The sequence below is a fragment of the Diabrotica virgifera genome, chromosome 1, assembly GCF_917563875.1.
Source record: "Diabrotica virgifera virgifera chromosome 1, PGI_DIABVI_V3a".
Classification (NCBI taxonomy): Eukaryota; Metazoa; Arthropoda; class Insecta; order Coleoptera; family Chrysomelidae; genus Diabrotica; species Diabrotica virgifera.
In genome coordinates, this window is record NC_065443.1 from 102130499 (window position 1) to 102151315 (window position 20817).

General features: G+C 34.2%; 1 protein-coding gene across 1 annotated transcript in view; it reads right to left on the bottom strand.

Moving 5' to 3' along the window:
* Positions 1-20817, bottom strand: part of LOC114333210 (uncharacterized) — a 197859-nt gene that overhangs the window by 135854 nt on the left and 41188 nt on the right. The window contains exon 2 of the mRNA XM_050660558.1: positions 17644-18149. Within this exon, the coding sequence (XP_050516515.1) occupies positions 17644-18141 (498 nt within the window). The 5' untranslated portion in view covers positions 18142-18149. The remainder of the gene's footprint in view (positions 1-17643; positions 18150-20817) is intronic.

Below are 20817 nucleotides of genomic sequence, written 5' to 3' on the forward strand. Positions count from 1 at the left end.
TAGTTTTCGATAATATATTCGAAAAGATCGATTTTCATTTTGTAACTACAAAGGGCTGTAACTTTTTTTATGTGCATATTTGTACTAAGGTAAGTTAGGTTCATTCGAACTATTTTTGGTCCCAGAATATGTGATTTAATTTATGACCTGTATTTTTGTTACACCCTGTATACACTTTAAATTATTCATATCTGCGTGCCCCCTCAAATTTTGTCTCAAGTGATTTTCCTCCGATTCCAAACAAATGGAATGTATGAACTACAGTACAGGTGGCAAGAAACTTACAGAGTGACGATAATCAATACACACACATATCTCTCATTATTTGATTTCCAAGTATTTATTCAAAAATCCTTGTAATAAAAACTGTAAATATCGAATTAAACCGTCACTATAAACACTCGTCATGCTCGCACTCGCTGATTAAAACGCCGGCAACACTTGTTTATTTACGACTTTTGTTCACCAGTTCACTTAAATATTTCCACCGTCTAAACCTCATCATAATCTATAATTTACTAAAAATTATACCATCGTTTGACTTGGTTATTTGTAAACCCTGCGGCTAATTGCCATATTGATATCGGTATCGAATCATTAAGCCAGTAAATGAACGTGAAATTGGGCGATACCGTGTAATTTTCCGTGTTACCATCGAAGTGCATGAAAATTTGGAAAAAAGTCAATACACTTGAGTCCATGGTTCTTTCCCGTGCGTCAACATTTAGTAAGCATATGAAATAAGTCGGAAATTTACTCCACGCTAGCACAAAGTAGCTACTGTTCCGATCACGGGTTATATGTAATTATAAAATTTGACGTTATCAAATAAATATAATGTCAAATGTAAGTTTTGCTTTAACATTTTGGTGCAGAATTACAGCTACACTTGAAGTAGCTTAATAAATGCTTTTAAAGTGATTAATAAAAAAATAAACAAAATATAAAGAATATAACTAATATTTTCTTTTTGTCATTTTATTTACTTTGGCGGAAACTTAAATACGGTAAATTCCTTAACTGTGTGAATAAGGTTAGTTTTGTATGTTGTAAAAATTAAAGGCAATATAAAATAGACCTACCATAAAATTTCAAATTTCAATATAAAATTATTTGTGAAAACAACTGTTTGTTTAATATAAAAAACTTCAAAATGCAAAAATTCAACAAAAAAACAGCAAAAAATTCAACAGATTGACATAAAAGTAAACAAACTAGAAACGTCAAAAATTCTATTTAAAATCTGAAAACATTCCCAACCGTCTTTTTTGTAAAAATACCTATCTCTTTTCGATGTACTGATCTAGAGCGTTCATAAAAAATAACATGTGTTTTTACTTAATAACAGGCGGTAGCTGGTTTGTCTTTAGTTTCATGCGTGGAAGAGATGATGCTAGATAAAAAGTATGTGTTTTATCTCGCCAGGTATTAATGACGCACGTATAAAGAACCCTGGACTCAAGTGTACTTTTTGAGTTATTTTTGTGAGAAAAAATGCTCATTTTTAAACAAAAAAAAAAAGAGTTTGTCTAGAGTCTAACAAGGAATATAAGAGATTCATTAATATTCAGCTAAGCGGGGTGCTATTGTCTGAGTTGTAAAATTATATAAACAAGGGATCATTTCATAAAAGAGGTAGATCCCTTGTTTATGGAATTTCACAACTCGAACAATAACAGACCGCTCAGCTGAATATTAATGACCCTCTTAGATAGTTTGTCAGGCTCTACTTTGTACATATGTAAGAAGTTATATTTGTGTGTATGTACTATGTATTTAAATAGATTTTAAAATTTATTCAAAATTACCTATTTAATCTTACCTAAGGCCGATGCCACATTATGCGTTTTGACCGGATGCGTTTCCGCCGCATCCGATGAAAACGCATAGTGTGACAGATCGGTCCGGTTGCGTTGGAAACGGATGCGTTTTGAGTCATCGGTACGCGCTTACAAACTGCACCAGACTAAACGCATAGTGTGACAGGTCGGTCCGGTTGCGTTGGAAACGGATGCGTTTTCACCGCATCCGGTCAAAACGCATAATGTGGCATCGGCCTAACTCCCCCTTTTAAAATAATTTTAGATCATAGAATACGTTAACTAAAAAGGAACTGCCAACTATTCTACTAACATGTAAATAACACAAAGTTCTCTAATTACGCTTTTTTGTCGATAGCTCAGTATTAACCTTACAGTAGGGGAGCCCAAGCGGGGATTTTTGCAGTTACTCGAGCGCGTCAGATTATTACATGGGGAGAAACCTTGTACCCTGAAAAAGTACCTCTACCTATATTGGCTCTTAATGCAGGGGAGTTCGTTAAGGGGGAGACAAAAAAAGCTATCCTTAGAAAAATTCGAAATCGTCAGATTAAGATAAGTTAAGTACATGCAAAATTATATTTCAAAAATCTGACGATTTGAGCGGGGCGTAAGGAAATGGGTGAGTCACAAAGTTTCACAAGAAAAAAGCGAATATTTCGCGAAATGAATTGACAGATCAAAAAACTAAAAAATTAGTGCTCAATTATTTTCAAAAATCTATCGAATGATACCAAACACGCCTTCCCACGGAGAGGGGGGTGGAGGGTAAATTTAATATTTTAAATACGAATCCCGCGATACTTCGCGAAATGAACATCAGATCGAAACACTGAAAAATACACTTATTCAATATTTTTGAAAAATCTATCGAATGGCACCAAAAACGACCCCCCACGGAGATGGGGTCGGGGATTACTTTGGGACCCCATTTTTCATTGCGGATTTGGATTCCTTACATAAAAATAAGTAACTTTTATTCGAGACATTTTTTGAATTATGGATAGATGACGCTATAATCTAAAAAAAAAACGATTGTTGGAAATGGAAAATTAAATTAAAAATGTAAAGTCGCCACTAAAATGGAAAACTTTACTTAACTTTTTTTGGTTTTAGGACCTACTCTTCACAACCCAATAGGTTTCCATAACGCTCGAGTGACTGCACATTTAGCATACTTTGCTCCCCTACCATTATTAAAATACATATTTTATGTCTATCTATCTATCAGCGAGGTTCCTACAGCCTCTGCCGCTTCTCGCATTTCGACCGCCATCGTTTTCTGTCCATCCATTCGTCTTCTTTGATGGCTCTATCTTTCATGATGTGCCGTACATTTTCTTCCCAGGCAACTGAAGGTCTTCCCCTTCTTCTTCTTTGGTGTGGTATGTAATTTAAAGCTTTCTTTGGCCATCTATCTTCATTCATTCGTTTCACGTGACCATACCACACTAGTTGTCTAGTTTCAATTTTATCTACACTGGAATATACAGTATGTGTCCTCCTTCTAATATCTTCATTCCTGATGTGATCTTTTTTAGATATACCACACGCTCTCCTTAGATAATCCGTTTCTACTACTTCTATTCTTTTCCTATCTTTTTTTGTCATCTGCCAAACTTCTGCCCCATAAGTCATAATAGGCTCTACCAAGGTACGATAGATTGTCAATTTCGTTTCTTGCCTTATATCTTTAGACCACAGTAGAGAGCTCAGAATGTTTACCGCTTTTTTGCCCTGCTGCGTTCTCTTTTCGATGTCTCTTTTGTTAGTGCCTTCTTTAGATATTATAGATCCGAGATATTTATATTCATTACATCTTTTCGTGGTTCTAATTTCTAACTCTGGATCTTCTTCATCATCCCCTATTTTAAGATACTCTGTCTTTGACATATTCATATTGAGGCCCCATTTTTCATATTCTTTCTTTAGTTTTCTAAACATGTAGTCCATGTCTTCCTCATCATTCGCTACGACTACCTGATCATCTGCAAAAAACAAAGTTGTTAGACATTTACCACTGCCTATGTCTATTCCCATTCCGGATACTTGTTTCCTCCACTGCTCTAGCGATGATTGAATATATATTTTAAATAAAGTCGGAGACAGACAACATCCTTGTTTAAGCCCCTTTGATATAGGGAATGATTCAGATATAAAGTTTCCTTCTTTAACGACACTTCTTGCATTTTTGTATATATTTGCGATAGCATCCACATACTCTCTACTGAGACCTACCTTCGTCAATGTTTGAAACAGTTTTTTCAAAGGTACCGTATCGTATGCCTTCTCCAAATCTACAAACAATAGGTGGGTAGATAGATTCCTTGCCTTCCGTTTTTCTATTACCTGCTGTAGAACGAATATATTATCAGTGCACGATCTTCCTGCACGAAATCCACTTTGTTTTTCCATGTCTTCGTATTCTGATTCTATTCTTTTCTTTATTATTCGACCGTACAACCTCCCTACTGAGCTGGTAACAGTTATTCCTCTATAATTAGAGCATATGCGTTTATCCCCTTTCTTGAATACTGAGCTGATGTATCCAACATTCCAATCATCAGGGATATTTTGTCCTTTTAAGCATTTATTAAATAGTTGAACCAACATCTCATGTAATATGTTTGGTCCGTACTTTACCAACTCAATTGGGATGTCTCCAGGTCCTGCTGCTTTACCGTTTTTAGATCTTTTGAGGGCTTCGCTTAACTCTCCGGTTGTTATCTCAACTATTTGTGTATGTTCGGCTAATTCTTCCATTTCGATCTCTTGGAATTTACATCTATCTTCTGTCAGTAAAATCTCATAATGGTGTTTCCACTGTTTAAGATCTATTAACTTTATGTTAGATTTTTCCTTTCCTTCCCTCTGGAGAGACTTTATTACGTTCCACGCTTGCCCAACTCTTGTTCCACCCATATACCTATCCACTTCTGCGCATTTTCGGTCCCACATCTCATTTTTACTTTTCACTACTTCTCTTTTTACATCTCGATTTAATGCTGCATATCTCTTGTGATCTTCCTCCTTTCTTGTTGACATCCATTTCTGATAAGCAGTTTTCTTCTTGTTTACTAACGTTTGCATATTCTCCGACCACCATTCTGTATTTTTTATTTCATGTTTGTATTTATACCCCAAAGCTTCACTTGCAGCCTCATGAATGTATTTTTTAATTTGCTGGTATAATTCTTCCGCTGTTATATTTTCTCGTCCCACATTTTGTAATTTTGTGGCCAGTCGTAATTTATATAGAAATTTCGTTGAGTCTTCTTTCAAGCTTTCTAGGTTATATTTATGAGATCTTACTTCTTGTCCGTTTTCTATATTCTGTACCTGAGTATTATTGTTTTTGCGATAGTTAACTATCACGTTGGCCATAAGTAAACGATGATCGGATCCACATTCTGATCCACGGTATACCCTTACGTCAGTCGTTTTCAGCTGGGAAGTTTGACGTTGAATTACATAGTCGATTATCGAGCGCAGATTCCTAGTAGGTTGTATCCATGTAAATTTGTGGATGTCTCTATGTTGAAAAAATCCATTCATAATCTTGAGAGACATTGTTTCACAAAAATCTCTAAGACGCATTCCGTTGTCATTGGTTATTTGTTCCCCATATCTTCCTACGACTCTATTATTTTCTTCTCTACCTACTCTGCCGTTTAAATCTCCTAGTACATAGATTTCACAGTTATCTTTAACTTGAGAGATTATTTCATTCATCTTGTCGTAGAAATCGTCTTTACTTTCTGGATCTGCATCTTCATTTGGGGCATACACTCCGACAATTACGATATTATGCCCATTCTTTGTCATGTCCAGCATCAGCAGTTGTTCATTTACTTCAGTCCACGATTTAATATTATTTTTAAGATTTTTTCGAATAGCAATAGAGACTCCTCTCTTAGCTCTGTTATCTTTGCTCACTCCACTGAAGATATGTATATACTCTCCTATCTCTTCATTTCCTTTTCCCTTTTTCTTGGTTTCGGTAAGAACACATACATCTATTTTTCTTTCCGCTAATTCTTTGAATACTTCTGCTTGTTTGGTTTTAAGTCCTTGCACATTCCAAGTAGCCAATATCATTTTCCTTTTCCGTTGCATTAGTTGTCTTTGTTTTGATCCGTCCGCATTCCGAGGCGTTTTGTCGAAATTTGTAGCATTTATTTCTTTTGACAAGGGACGAGTTGCTAGCCCATCGCCTCAACCCTCCTCCTTTATCCGGGCTTGGGACCGGCACCGGCATTTACTGAGCTACTCAATCCACCCAGCACTTACCGGAGGCGGAGTTATATGTAATATCAAAAATTAAACAAAAAAAAAGAGGCAACATGCGGTGTTCCCAAGCGGTCACCCATCCAAGTATTAACCGCGCCAGATACTGCTTGACTTTGATGACCGGACGAGAGAATAATAAAATTTATTTTTAAGTCTTCTATACACCATTTTCGTGAAATTGACCTTTCTTAAATATTTACTAATAATTATCAGTAAATATCTATTACAGTGGTACCTATACCTATAATTGAATTAACAAGATTAACAAGAACATTAATATATTTTTTTCACATTTACCTCCTTCATGAGGCATTTTTTTATTCAGTTCGAGTCGGACAACAACTGTTCTATTTCGGAAAATTTTCGAGACGGGACGTTTTGTAAATATAGAGGTTTCTAAACTTGGAGTATCCAGAGGCCCGACAACTGGAGTACCCTTAAAAATTTGTCGGACAATATTACCAGTTAATTGTAAATATTTTTATTAAACAATCCTGCAAAAATCTGCTGCGAGGGTAAAAATTTTTGTGACTCTTTTTTTTTTGTGATTTTGTGACTACCCTATGGGGAGCGCACGCGTCATAAATGAAATCTCAAATGAAATTAATCGTTACTGCGTTACAATAATTTACTATACGTATGTATTGTTTATATGACTTGTAAGTTTTACCGGTTCAAAGTGCTTATTTTTAAAAGGGTTGTAGTTGAAAGGGCTCGAAAGAGTCACTAATCACGAGTGTATGCAAATGCAAACTTTAAACAGCCATATCTTAACCAATTTTTGTATTACACAAAAACAAAATTAAAAATATTCAGAAAAGCAAAACTTACATTTTTTTGCTTTTCGATATTTTTCGTATCACTGATACTTTTTCTGAACTGAAGTTATTTTGAAAAAAAGGCATTTTTTTCAAAATTTCAAAAAAAAATTTACTTTAAAATATGGGGTGATTTTCACGATTTTTTTTTTACCAAAGAAAGGGACCAACTTTATTTTGGGAGTAACTTGCTTAGTTTTGATGCTAGAAACTTTTAGAAAAAAAAACTTATTTTAAACACTTTAAAAAAGTTTTGATAAGTTTTCCCCGAAAAGTGCTTATTTTTTTTATTATTTCACGTTGAAATATTCGATTTAAAATTTGACGAATGAGAACCTACTTTTCATGAGCTACAACTCTGCTGCTATTAGCTGTACAGAGTTCGTAATAGACCAAGAGGCAGCGCTGAAAAATCTATTTGAATTTACTAAAGCTAGATTTTTCACAGTTGATTACTGTGAGTGTGTAGAGAAACATACTGCGGTCGGTCAAGCGAAACGTAGAACAGGGGTTACTGAGGGGGTATCAAAGTTGTTTTCCTACGAAGGTAATTGTTTCCATTTACTAAGGCTGAAAATCAGTACACACATTCTAAATTAAATATAAATAAAAGTTATTATGGTCGGTCAGCTGTATGACGGGACAGAGCCGGTCGGTCGGCCCCAATAGTCGATTGAGGAAATAAAGCATTTTGGCTTGCAAATTTTTCGTCCAGCATGGATTTACTTGAAATTTTCCCAGAAGGTAGCGAATAGTCCAAGGATCATTTTATATATCATGCCGCTATCATACGCTAAAACCTTGGGGGTGGTTGCCACTCCATCTCGGGGGTGGGAATTTTTTATTACATTTTAACCATGCAATTCGATGGAAAAAATGATTCTAAGAAAAAAATGTTTTTTACATTTTCTTCGTAAAACTAATATTTTTCGAGTTATTCGCGCTTGAAAATAACAGTTTTTCGACGAAAAAATCGACTTTTTTAGAGGGTTTTTTGAGAATACCTCGAAAAATATGCATTTAATCAAAAAAATTATAGATATCAAAATTGTATCTTTTAGTAACACAAACCAAATTCTTTTCCTATAATATCTTTAAGACTAATACAAACCGAGATACGGCATGTTAAAGTTAGCTTTTTTCGTCAAATGCATAATTTGAAATATTCAAAGCCAAATAATGGGAAAAATTTGCATTTTTCGAGGAAACCTTAAATAATCTTTTTTCAAGTATACAATTAGACCTTTCAAAAAAAATTAAAAAGTTTTTAGCATGAAAATTAAGCGACTTATAATCAAAAAAATGTCGGTACCTGCTTTTCTCTACGAAAAAATCAGTGAAAACAACCCCCTAACTACATTCCTAATTCAAAATTCGTCTTCACCTTTCTGCAGTTCCTTTTATATTTATATTATCAATACACTCAAGGAGTTTGACACATTTAAAATGCCTAATTTTGGAAAAATTGGAGTTTAAAGAAAAATTGATTTTTTGCAATTTGGTAATGTTCACCTTTTACTTCAAAATATCTCCGAAAATACTGAAGATCCGAAAAAAATTGTAAACAACTAAATTATAGCTTTTTTAATGACTAAAATTACCCTGTACATAGATTTTCATCACAGTGAATAGTTAGCCAGATATAGCTGTTTAAAACCTCTATTTACCAGCAAACACCCCCTTGTTCGAGCCCTTTAAACCCGCCCCAATTAAAAACTAAGAGATCTTACGGAATTTAATTTACAGTCTTATAGCTCTTTAAAAATCCTACAGAACTATTTTTGAAGAAACTTTTTATCGCCAAAAATATATAGAATATTTTTCGAGGTATTCTCAAAAAACCCTCTAAAAAAGTCGATTTTTTCGTCGAAAAACTGTTTTTTTCAAGCGCGAATAACTCAAAAAATATTAGTTTTACGAAGAAAATGTAAAAAACATTTTTTTCTTGGAATCACATTTTCCATCGAATTACATGGTTAAAATGTAATAAAAAATTCCCACCCCCCGAGATGGGGTGGCAACCACCCCCAAGGTTTTAGCCTATGATAGCGACATGATATAGAAAATGATCCTTGGACTATTCCTTAACTTCTGTGAAAATTTCAAGTAAATCCATGCTGGATGAAAAAATTGCGAGCCAAAATGCTTCATTTCCTCAATCGACTATTGGTGCCGACCGACCGGCTCTGTCCGGTCATACAGCTGACCGACTATAATAACTTTTATTTATATTTAATTTAGAATGTGTGTACTGCTTTTCAGCCTTAGTAAATGGAAATAATTACCTTCGTAGGAAAGCAACTTTAATACCCCCTCAGTAACCCCTGTTCTACGTTTCGCTTGACCGACCGCAGTATGTTTCTCTACACACTCACAGTAATCAACTGTGAAAAATCTAGCTTTAGTAAATTCAAATAGATTTTTCAGCGCTGCCTCTCCGTCTATAAGTACTCCATTTTTTTATAAACTACATTTTTGTTAAGAATATTTTTTCGATAAAATACTTACTTTTTGAGTTATTCGAGGAAATTTCGTGACGAGAAAAATTACACTAAAAAACTGTCATTTACTGGCCTACATGTCCAATACACTTCGAGGCAACTATAATAAATAGTTTTGTTTTTGGTTATTGTTGATTTGGAAAATTTTTACCGGCGTTTAAATCAGTTTAAAAGGAAATTTGGGAACAAAGTTTTTCAAACACGCTTTTAGTAATTGGATCATAATGATTTTTCAAGATTAGACAGATTAGTAATAATATGTTGATTGTTGATGTTACAGGCCAGGTGGGGGTCGGTTAATGCAGATGATAGCTACTTATGGAATTTCTTAAATACCATTATCAATGTTAATAACTAGCATTTAACTAATAATATATGTTATCTATAATAAAATACCCATTTCTTTCTACTAATAGGTTGCACTTAGAACAGTGTGGGTTTAGGAGGGGTAAGGAAACTTCTAGAGCAGTGATTCCCAAAGTGAAAATTCTATATCGACACAAAGGGGTCGATGAAACCTTGCAAGTGGTCTACGAAATGGCAGTCGGTCTACTGAAATGACAATGGGAGTCAATGACAAGAAATTTTAAAAATATTGCAAAATACAGTAGGTATAATTTTGACAAAAAAAAAATACAAAATATAATATTAATATTGTCGGTCTAAAATCTTCGTGACGGAAATTTTTAAACGTGCAGTGCCCCATATACGGGGTTTTTAGACCTTGCGCTTCCCTTTAACACTTCCGCGCCTCTATGCGTTTCCCGACTTTTGTGGTAAACAAGTTCGTTAGTGTAAAATTGAATAAACAAGCACACAAGATAAATATTTTATTAATTATTTACAAAAATGAATATAACGTTTCCCGCTCTGAAGTCCATTTTGATGCAAGTGAATATATGCGTCTCCCGTATATGCGGGGGCAGACTGCAATTGCGCGCAGCGGTCAGGGTTCTCAACAGGGTGTCTAAGCCAATGGTGCAATTGCGCGCACGTCTTTAAAAAGGTATGCTGTGATTGCGCGCAAAGTCGTAAATTATAGTAAACGAAAGTTTTATTTACTTCTTATTCGTTATGAACGGAAATTTTGCTAATTTAAAAAAATTAAGATAATAACAAGTGAATACTACATTGAAATAGTTGTGATAAAAATACTTTGTGATACTTTGATGTATAATTTTTACAGTTTAATATGATCATAAACAAATAAAACATTTTTTAATATGAAGGTATAATACGTATTAAATACTGTGTGTCTCTTTAAAGTTAAATATTTATTTTATTTGTGATACAAAAATAACCAATGTAATGTAAATGTATTAGGTTTAGGTACTTGAAAGAATGAATAAAATAACAGGTATATCTATGAAATCTTTATTAGACGAGGATACCCTATTATAATATTGATTAATTAATTAAAAAATTAATATATTATATATATTATATATTATACAGTACAATTTTCAAAGGAGGAAGACCTAACCCTTCGGTCCAAACCTAACTTTCGGGTGTTGTTCTGAAGCTATTTCCTTGTGGCATTTTTATGATTAAGTATTTAGTGGGAAATAAGCCACAATTAAATTGAAAAAATAATTTTATTAACGTTTCGAAGCCCAAATCGGGTTTCGTTGTCAAAATACAAAATACTATTAAAATAAACAAAAATGTTGTTGCTAAGTAAAAAAATTCTTCTAATAATTTATTTAATCTGACTCATTTACATTGGCAATTCAGACGTATATTATACATTTTAAAGTAGAAGACTTTAAAATGATATCGCCAATATTTATGAGTTGCGTTCCTGGGACGCTTTATTAAAAGATAGTTCATTCGATTACATGAAATCAATCCCAACTCAAGAATATCCGTCACAAAAAAATCATAGCATGTGATCTGTCTTTAAAAAGACAAACAAATGCAACGATGACAGTAAATTCTCGCGTTAGAGATTCCATAGTAAATCACGAGGGAAAACCATTAAAAAACCTCGTGATACTATCCCGACATCGTAAGTATTTGGTCTTACATTTAATTTACTTTCAAAAAACTAATACCAAATTCTGTCAATAATAATAATACCTAGATCTACAATAAGTAATACTAAAATATAAAATTTGTACTAACTCATAAATATTGGCGATATCATTTTAAAGTCTTCTACTTTAAAATGTATAATATACGTCTGAATTACCAATATAAATGAGTCAGATTAAATAAATTATTAGAAGAATTTTTTTACTTAGCAACAACATTTTTGTTTATTTTAATAGTATTTTGTATTTTGACAACGAAACCCGATTTGGGCATCGAAACGTTAATAAAATTATTTTTTCAATTTAATTGTGGCTTATTTCCCACTAAATAGTTAATCATAACTTTCGGGTATTTGGCCGCTGCGCGCAATCACAATATACCGTTTTGTTTACCTGCCTTAATCCTTCCGTTGCGCGCAATCACAGCAACCCTCTTAAAGGTAAATTTCAGTACCCCAGGAGGTATTTGACCGCTGCGCGCAATCACAATCCACCCACATGCGGTGCCCGACGTTAAAGGGTTAAATATCGGAGCCTTTTATAAGCGTCGCACAAGCTCCATAGTACGCGGCTAACTTAGCGCCTCACTCGATTTACAGTATGCGTCTCACGCACTCTTAGACCAGTAAGGATCTGTTTTTAGGTGGATGTGAGAGGTGGCATTCAGATTTTTGCGGATAAAGTAAGGTGATAACTTCGCTAATAATAATTGATTTATGCTCCTTCTCAAATATGCCCGGAACATTAATAAAAAAAATAAAATATTTAAAAATTTCAAAAAATTTCGTTTTTTTTTCTACTTTTTTTGCTTATAACTTTAAAACGATTCATTTTGGAACAAAGTCGTATAGGAATAAAACAAAGATAATTAAATTTTCTATCAGATGCGATTGGTTAAAAATGTCTTAATTTATCACCCTTGCTGCAAAATAGCAATAAATATAAAATAAGGGGGCAAAACAAACCTGTCCTTATTCAATGATTTTCCATCACTTAGGTTACACTTGGAACCTTCCTAATTCGCTTAGAAAATTTTTGTAATGTGCTAAAACCGTACACCAAATTTCATTACAATTGACTTACTAGATTTTGAATAATAATTTTGCAATCTAAACTTTTTTTAAAAAATTAAAATTTTTTAAAATCTTGCACAACAAAAACTAGATTATACAAAGATTTGTCAATTTATTTACATATAAAGAAGCACTCCACCTATCTAATGCACTTTACAGAATTGAAATCGGATTGTTTAAGCAGCCTCAGCAATGTTTTAAAGTTATAAACAATTTTTTGGCTTATAAACAAATTAGTCCTGTGGCCAGGAGGGGGTGCTACGGGCTCCTTTATTTAGATGGACTTACCCAAGATTTTTATGTATTTTTTGACCCGTAGAACACGATTTTTTTGGGTAACAGTTGATCCGGATGTCGATAAGATTGTTATAAACAAAGAACTTGAGGAATTACATAACATCGATTTTTCGCAAAATAAAACATTTTTTTGTACTTCTTGGGTAATTCTAAGCAAAAAATGTTCTTACAAGTTTTGTCGTAGGATGCATAGTTTTCGAGATAAACGCAGTGAAACTTTCAAAAATTCGAAAAATTGCAATTTTTGAACGCGAATAACTATTGACTAAAAAATAAAATAGCAATTCTGCTGACGGCATTTGAAAATTCAAGTAAAATTATACCGGTTTTAATTATTTGCATTGCTAAAAATTATTATTTTTATTATTAAACAAAGCTATTTGTTTATAAGCCAAAAAATTTCTTTATAAGTTTAAAACATTGCTGAGGCCCCTTAAATAATCCGATTTTAATTCTGTAAAGTGTATTAGATAGGTAGAGCACCTCTTTAAATGTAAAAAAATTAGGCAACTTCTAAATGGTCTACTTTTTGTTCAGAAAGATTTTAAAAAATTTGAACTTTTTTAAAAACATTTAGATTGCAAATTTATTATGCAAAATCTATTAGGTCGATTTTAATATTTGGTACACGGTGTAAGTATGTTACAAAGAATTTCCTAAGCGAATTACTAAGGTTCTAAGTGCCACCAAAGTGGTTAAAAACATTGAATAACAACAGGCGTATTTTGCCCCCTTATTTTGTATTTATTGCTATATTGCAGAAAAGGTAATACGTTAAGACATTTTTGACCAGTCGTATATCATACAAAATTCAATTATCTTTATTTTATTTCTCTACGACTTTGTTCCAAAACGAATCGTTTTAAAGTTATAAGCAAAGAAAGCAGAAAAAAATCGACGTTTTTCGAAATTTTTAAATATTTTAATTTTTTTATTAATGTTCCGGGCATATTTGAGAAGGAGCATAAGTCAATTATTATTACTGAAGGTGTCACCTAACTTTATCTGCAAAATCCGAATGCCACCTTTCACATCCAAAAATAGACGTTTTTCACAGATCCTTACTGGTCTATCTACAAAGCATCACTAGTCACTACCTCTACCTCGCTACCTCTACCTCACTTCTCTATAGATATCTCATGATTTCTCAATCACCTGAAAGAACTTATCGAGACTCAAACAGAAAAGAAACGAACTCCGTCCACCTGACAATAATGCCCGATTTCACCAACGATACCTAAACAGTTGCCTTATTAAGTAATTCTTATCGATAGGAACTTCCTAAGTCAATACTTAAGAACAATAGCGTTTCATAACTAAAAGAACTGCTTATCTAGGAAATTCTTTCCTAGGTATTGATTCGGGTACGTTTGAACTATTTTTGATAAATAAAAAGAAGAATAAGATGACATTAATTTAGTTATTAATATAATTTACTTACCTTACTTTTTCGATTATTTGTCATTATTGTTTATTTGCCAAGTTGATTTTATTCAGTTTTGTACTGTTATAGTTATTTTATTTAGTGGTTAGTTATTTGTGAATTAAGTTTGCTAAGTTTTTTATGCTATTTGTTTTGTTAAGTTTATATGTACAGTGAAATGGAGGAAAATAAAAGAGTTGTAAGTTTCACATATGACGAAAAATTAAAGTTAGTTGAATTGTCATTAATGACATAATTTTAAAATAAATAATATGTTGAAAATTACTTAGTTTTTTATTAATTTTTAATGACACACTTTTAGATATTTTTAAAGATAATATAAAATGAAAACTAATATATCTAATATTACAGAATAACAGAAAAATTAAGGCAAGAAGCAAATTATTGACAAACGTCACAAGTACATTAGTCAAAATTTGTAAAAATATAACCTGTCTGTCAACGATAAGTAATACCTAAAATTTAGGGAGATCAAAAACCGTATCCTAACGTAAGGTAATGCTTAAGCGGTTTAGGCAATTCTTATCATATGGTGAAATCCGTTTTAGAGTTAGGAAGTACCTAAACCCACTTAGGTAATTCTTAAATATTTAGGTATCGTTGGTGAAATCGGGCATAATTCTCACACATTTTATCTAGCATAAATATGGAAAAAGAAAATAATGTTTATAACTGTACCTAAGATAATAAAAAAATAAAAATATAATCATTAATGGATACGTTTGAACCGATAGTTTAATAATTATATTTAGCAGCTTATTTATAAACGCTTATAACGTTACAAACGTCACATCTTTGCTATTTTATTTTTAAATAATTATTTTATTCTATCTTCTTTATTAATTCATTAATAATAATCTTCTATTTGTTTTACCTGTTTTCCCCGTTAAAAATTGGTTGGCGCCCTCTTTCGTTATTTATAGGAATATCTCAACATTCCTGTTCAATCTCAGCATAGAACATTCTTATTCAATCGTTCTGTGGTTCATGACAATGACATCCCACTGTCGTTTCTCGTTTCAAGTTTTAAGCCCCCACTCACGAAGTCTGTCAAGTGTTCCTCTTGTCAAAATGGATGAATATGTTTTCTTTTAATTTTAAAATCTACTTAAGGCAATGTCTGGCCTCGTAGCCACATTTTCAAACAGACGTTCTTATTTGGAGTAAGTGTTTAAACATAACTGTACACATTTTTCTAAGCTTAGATCCGTAATCTTTTTATGTTCCTACCTAACCTAACATTATACTTTTTATTTTCATACTTCAAGGTGGTTCTTTCATAAAGTTCACATTATATATCTATTATCTTCATATGCATGTAGTGATCCACAACTATTTAACTACTAATGTTAATTATTACTATTAATTTTGTTTAACCTTGCCTTTCTGCAACATTTCTGGATTATTTCTTGAATAGAATGGCAAGGATATCTTTCATTTTTTCTTGGTGTCTCATATAGTTCTATGTATTCTAGTTTTCTGGACAAATAATAAACTACACCGAACAACCCCTTCACCGGGAGGACTTCCTACAACTGGACCCCCAATGTCACCGGCGATGCAGCGATAACCGCAACAAAGAAACAATAACCGACCAACACCTTTAGGTCTGGTGGCCAGAACATCCACGTCGCCAGAGCCAGTGTAGAAACAACAGCAAGACACCAAGAACCCGCAGACAGATACCAAGTGCCATCAAATAAGTATAATCTCTGATCTGTTAAGTTTCGGCAAGGTCTTGTATATTATCTTTTAATACATTAATTTGTCTTCTATGAAAAATAAACATGATTAGTTAAATAACTGTTTTATTTGCTCCATTCTGGATTTTCATTGTTCATGTTTTTGATTAGGACTAGGACAAGGTGGACTCACAACTTGGGAGATTGAGCTAGTCTAGGGTAGACGATAACTATCATGGTTGATTGAAATATTATTCTTCAATATTATTTCAATTATCTGGGGTAGTTAGTATCACTGATGATGATGATGAGGATCTTAGCCCCTTCTCATAGTTTTGTACATTATTTCACTTCCAACGATGTAAAATTACAAATCATTAAGTCATAATCGTAAAGGTATTCCATTAAACGGGTACCGGCTAAATAACATAAGACTCAGATGACACCATAGTATTTGAGGACAACCTAGAAAACCTAGTCTTTATGAACAAAATCACATATTACAGTAAACATTATGGACTCAATATAAATGTAAAGAAAATAAAGCTTTTGATCATTAGCAAGAAAAAGATAACAGAAGGCCAACTCTACATCAACTAAATCCCTGTAGAAAGAGTGACACAGTACAACTACCTCGGCACCCTAATAAAGTAAGGATGGACAAACAACCAAGAGATAAGAGTGAGCATCGAAAAAGCTAGATCCACCTTCAACCGGATGTCTACTCCTTCTCTGTCCTTTTTTATGGTGTTGAATCATGGACCCTGAACGAATATATGTGTAGAAAATTGTAAGCATTTAAGATGTGGCTATATCGTAGAATTCTTAGAATCCCGTGGACTGACCGGGTCACAAATGAGGAGGTCCTCAGAACAATGAAGAAAAACCGAGAAGTACTGACCACCAGCAAATCTGGAAAGTTAGAAATGAATCCAGATATTCCCTCCTAGAAAGAAAAATATTTGGAAAGCAAGGTCCCGGAAGAAGAAGAACATCCTGGTTAAAGAACCTCAGAACCTGGTTCAACACATCTATAGCGACACGCTTCATTTATTATTTTTTTTAATTGCTAATTTTAAATATTAACTTTCTTTTATAAACGAAAATAATATGGGTCATTTAAATTTCACATGTGTTTCGCTCCTAAAATACAAAACCAGATTGTATAAAATTAATGTTTTTTTTTTCTGGGAAACAAATTCCCATTAAATAGTTACCTTATCAGACCTTATGTCAATAAATCACTTTTTAAATGAATTCGAGGACGCTTCTTAAAACTACAGAAGTGTTTTCAGCTTTTAAAACACCAGATAAAGGGCCAGCCTTTTGATGTCGATAAATTAGTCTTCAACGTAAAACCACAGACATGTGGTTTGAGTTTAGCCAGCCAGTCGATACACAACCCCAGCAGGCATCGGTCGGTCATACAACCCTCGCTGGGCCCAAACAATAACAAACCCTCTTAAGAGATATAAGCACGCCTTTTTTAACCAAAAATAAATAAATATATTACTGTTCGTTGTTTTACACTTATTTTAATTTAAGTTAATTGTTTCCGTAACCCACCACGAACACATCTGTGCGGCTTGTCCGCGCTGCTGCAGATAAGATAAAGATTGTCATGATGATCGCCAACATTCGTCACGGATAGGCACATTAAGAAGAAGGAGCAATGATTAACTTACCGGTGATGGTTTTACGCTGACTTTGGGTTTAACTTCTTCCTTTACAGCAACGCTTCTTTGGGGCGGAGGTATGGCCGGCATGCCTTCGTTGTTTAAACCTAGGACGTGGGCGGCGTATTCCCCTTGCATTCCCATATCTGCTCCAGTATACGGACCGTTGTCTACTCTTTTCAGCCAATACAGCCGCTCAGCGTGCGGCCTAGAGGTCATCTCGTGAGCATCCCATTGTTCCAGCAGCAATTTATAGCAGAGGTAACAAGCAGGAACTGAATATTCGTTTTTGGATATATGTCCGACGGGAGGTTCGTGGGATTCCAGGAACGGAAAGTAAGGTTCTTTCGGCTTGTCTTGCACTGGTCTGGTGTTCAAATAATAAATATAAGGTTGATTTCGGTTTCCGCAGACGAAACATACGTCGGGCGTCTGATGGAGTTTTGTTGAATGTGTGGTTTCGGATGACGGTTCATTTTTTAATGGAATTTTTTCCATCGCTTGCATGCCGTACTCTGAAAAGATAACAAAATTATTAACATTATAAAAATATATAAATTGGATGTTAAAAAATTATATTCAAACACAATATTGTATTATATGTACGTAGCATAAACACACAATTTTTTTATCGAAATACTGTGAGTTCGAAGTAAACTTCCAACGAAAATTTGACCCCCACCCCAGTAACTCAGAAACCAAGAGTGTTTTCAAAATAAAAAAAACATTTCAATTTGTATTGAGGGGGGAATAGCACGTGTAGTGTAGGCGAGTGGCACATCATTTGAGAGGTGTTAAGAATGGGCGTAATTGAATATCAAAAATTAAAAAATCAAGATTTTACAAAATTTGCCTAACGAAAGGGCACTGGAAATCCGATTTCACAAGTTTAAGTCTACTTTTGCAAATAAGAGGTGGGGGTGAGTGGGAACCTGTTATGAAAAAATGGCTGTAAGTCTGGTTCTGCTAAATCGAATTTTGCAAACTTGGTCTTGTTGAAAAACAGCACTTTTTCGTCAATGTAAGAGTTATAATTTCGAAACAGCCTATTAAGTAATATGCCAGCTAGGAAGCGTTATTTAATTATTTTTAGAAATCTAGTTTTCTTTGGAAAATATTAAATACAAGTATGCATTTTTAATTCTGTATTACAAAATTCGATCAAATTAGCAACAGAATAGCGAAAACCGCATGTCGATACCTTTTTTCTATCTCGAGATATCTTAACAAACGTGTAAATTTTAAACATATACAGAATAAGCCAAATAAAAACGGAACATATGCAGTTAATACAGTTTATCGGAACTACGTTTGAAATAGTCGACCAATATAAAAGTTTGACACACATAAATCATAGCAACTCCACAACCACGACCAAAACATGATATTTACATCTCGCGACACGCCGTAATTTACATCCCCGTCTGGCCATGTTTTTTACTGCAGTTACTGCCACTTCATTTTACTGCTGTTACAGCGCCGTAAGAGCAGTAAAATGAAGCGGCCGTAAAAAGCATGACCAGATGGGGATGTAAATTACGGCGTGTCGCGAGATGTAAATACAGTGTTTCGGTCGTTGTTGTGGTTAGATGAGCTACAAATTTGGACTCAGATCCTTCTTACCAGGACCCATTTTCGCGCTTCATTTTACTGCTCTTATGGCGCCGTAAATTGTCGCTTGTCTGGTCGTAGCCGTAGCCTAAAAGGAGACAGGTAGTTGAGTTGCTATGATTTATGTTTGTCAAACTTTTATATTGGTAGACTATTTCAAACGTAGTTCCGATACACTGTATTAACTGCTTATGTTCCGTTTTTATTTGGCTTATTCTGTATGTCACTGTCACAGTGTTTTCGCGTTGACTGCGTTTGATTCAGAGGAGTGCACGTTAGCGCTGTTGAAAAAGCCTGAAATGGTGGAAACAGCTGTCCAGCGATTGTGCATCCCTCTGAATCAAAAACAAGCAAAACCATCTTTTACTTTTCTATCTTTACTCAGATTTGAGTACTAGAAAGTTCCTCTTCGGTCCTTTTCCGAGACGAATGAAAACGGACTGTGATTGCAAGGAATCCTTTTTGTTTTCTATATTCGTCGTCTGCGGTCTTATAAATTGTAAAAGTCGCAGATTAAGGATGTACTAGAAAGAACTTTCAACACGAAAAGTCTCAGATTTAAATAACTATTTACCATTTTAATGGTGAATTCTGCATCTGACACTCTTCAATTTGTTAAGAGATGTCGCTGGATCGCGTCCCAATGGGAATTTGAATGATCTTTCAAATTGCCCTTAAATTGATGGTTGAGCTGTTTTTCGATTCGGAGGAGTGCACGCTAGAGCTGTTAACAACGCCTGAAATGGTGGAAACAGCTGTCCAGCGATTGTGCATCCCTCTGAATCAAAAACAAGCAAAACCATCTTTTACTTTTCTATCTCTACTTAGATTTGAGTACCAGAAAGTTCCTCTTCTGCCCTTTTCCGAGACGAATGAAAATGGAATGTGATTGCAAGGAATCCTTTTTGTTTTCTATATTCGTCGTCTGCGGTCTTATAAATTGTAAAAGTCGCAGATTAAGGATGTACCAGAAAGAACTTTCAATCGACGAAACATGGATCCACTGGTACATACCAGAGACCAAGGAACAGTCTAAACAGTGGACTTCGCTCGGCAAACGTGCTCCGAAGAAGGCGAAGAATGTCCTATCGGCAGGAAAAGTAATATGGGATTCGGATTCAAAAGACGTGTTTTACATCGAATACCTGGAGAAGGCCAAAACGGTCACATATTCGACGTCAAATCTCAGAAAAATCGGCGCTATTTGACGAAGAAAAAAGTGTTCTTCCACTATAACAACGCACCGGCTCTCACCTTCGCCGCCGCCACGGCCAAACTGGTTGCCCATCCATCATATTCTCCAGATTTGGCTCCGAGCGACTTCTTTCTGTTTCTAAACTTAAAGAGTCACTTGCCGGGCAGAAATTTGAATCGAATGAAGACGTTATCGTTGCCAGAGGCCGACTTTGCAGACATCGAGAAAACGTATTTTTCAGACGGGTTAATGAATGTCTTGAAAACCTTTGCACACAAAGAGAAGGTAACGTTCTTTTAGAAATTTACATTGAAATCGAATTTCTAACTGCAGGGTGTTCACAAATAATACGCCATATCTTTAAACTTCAAGACACG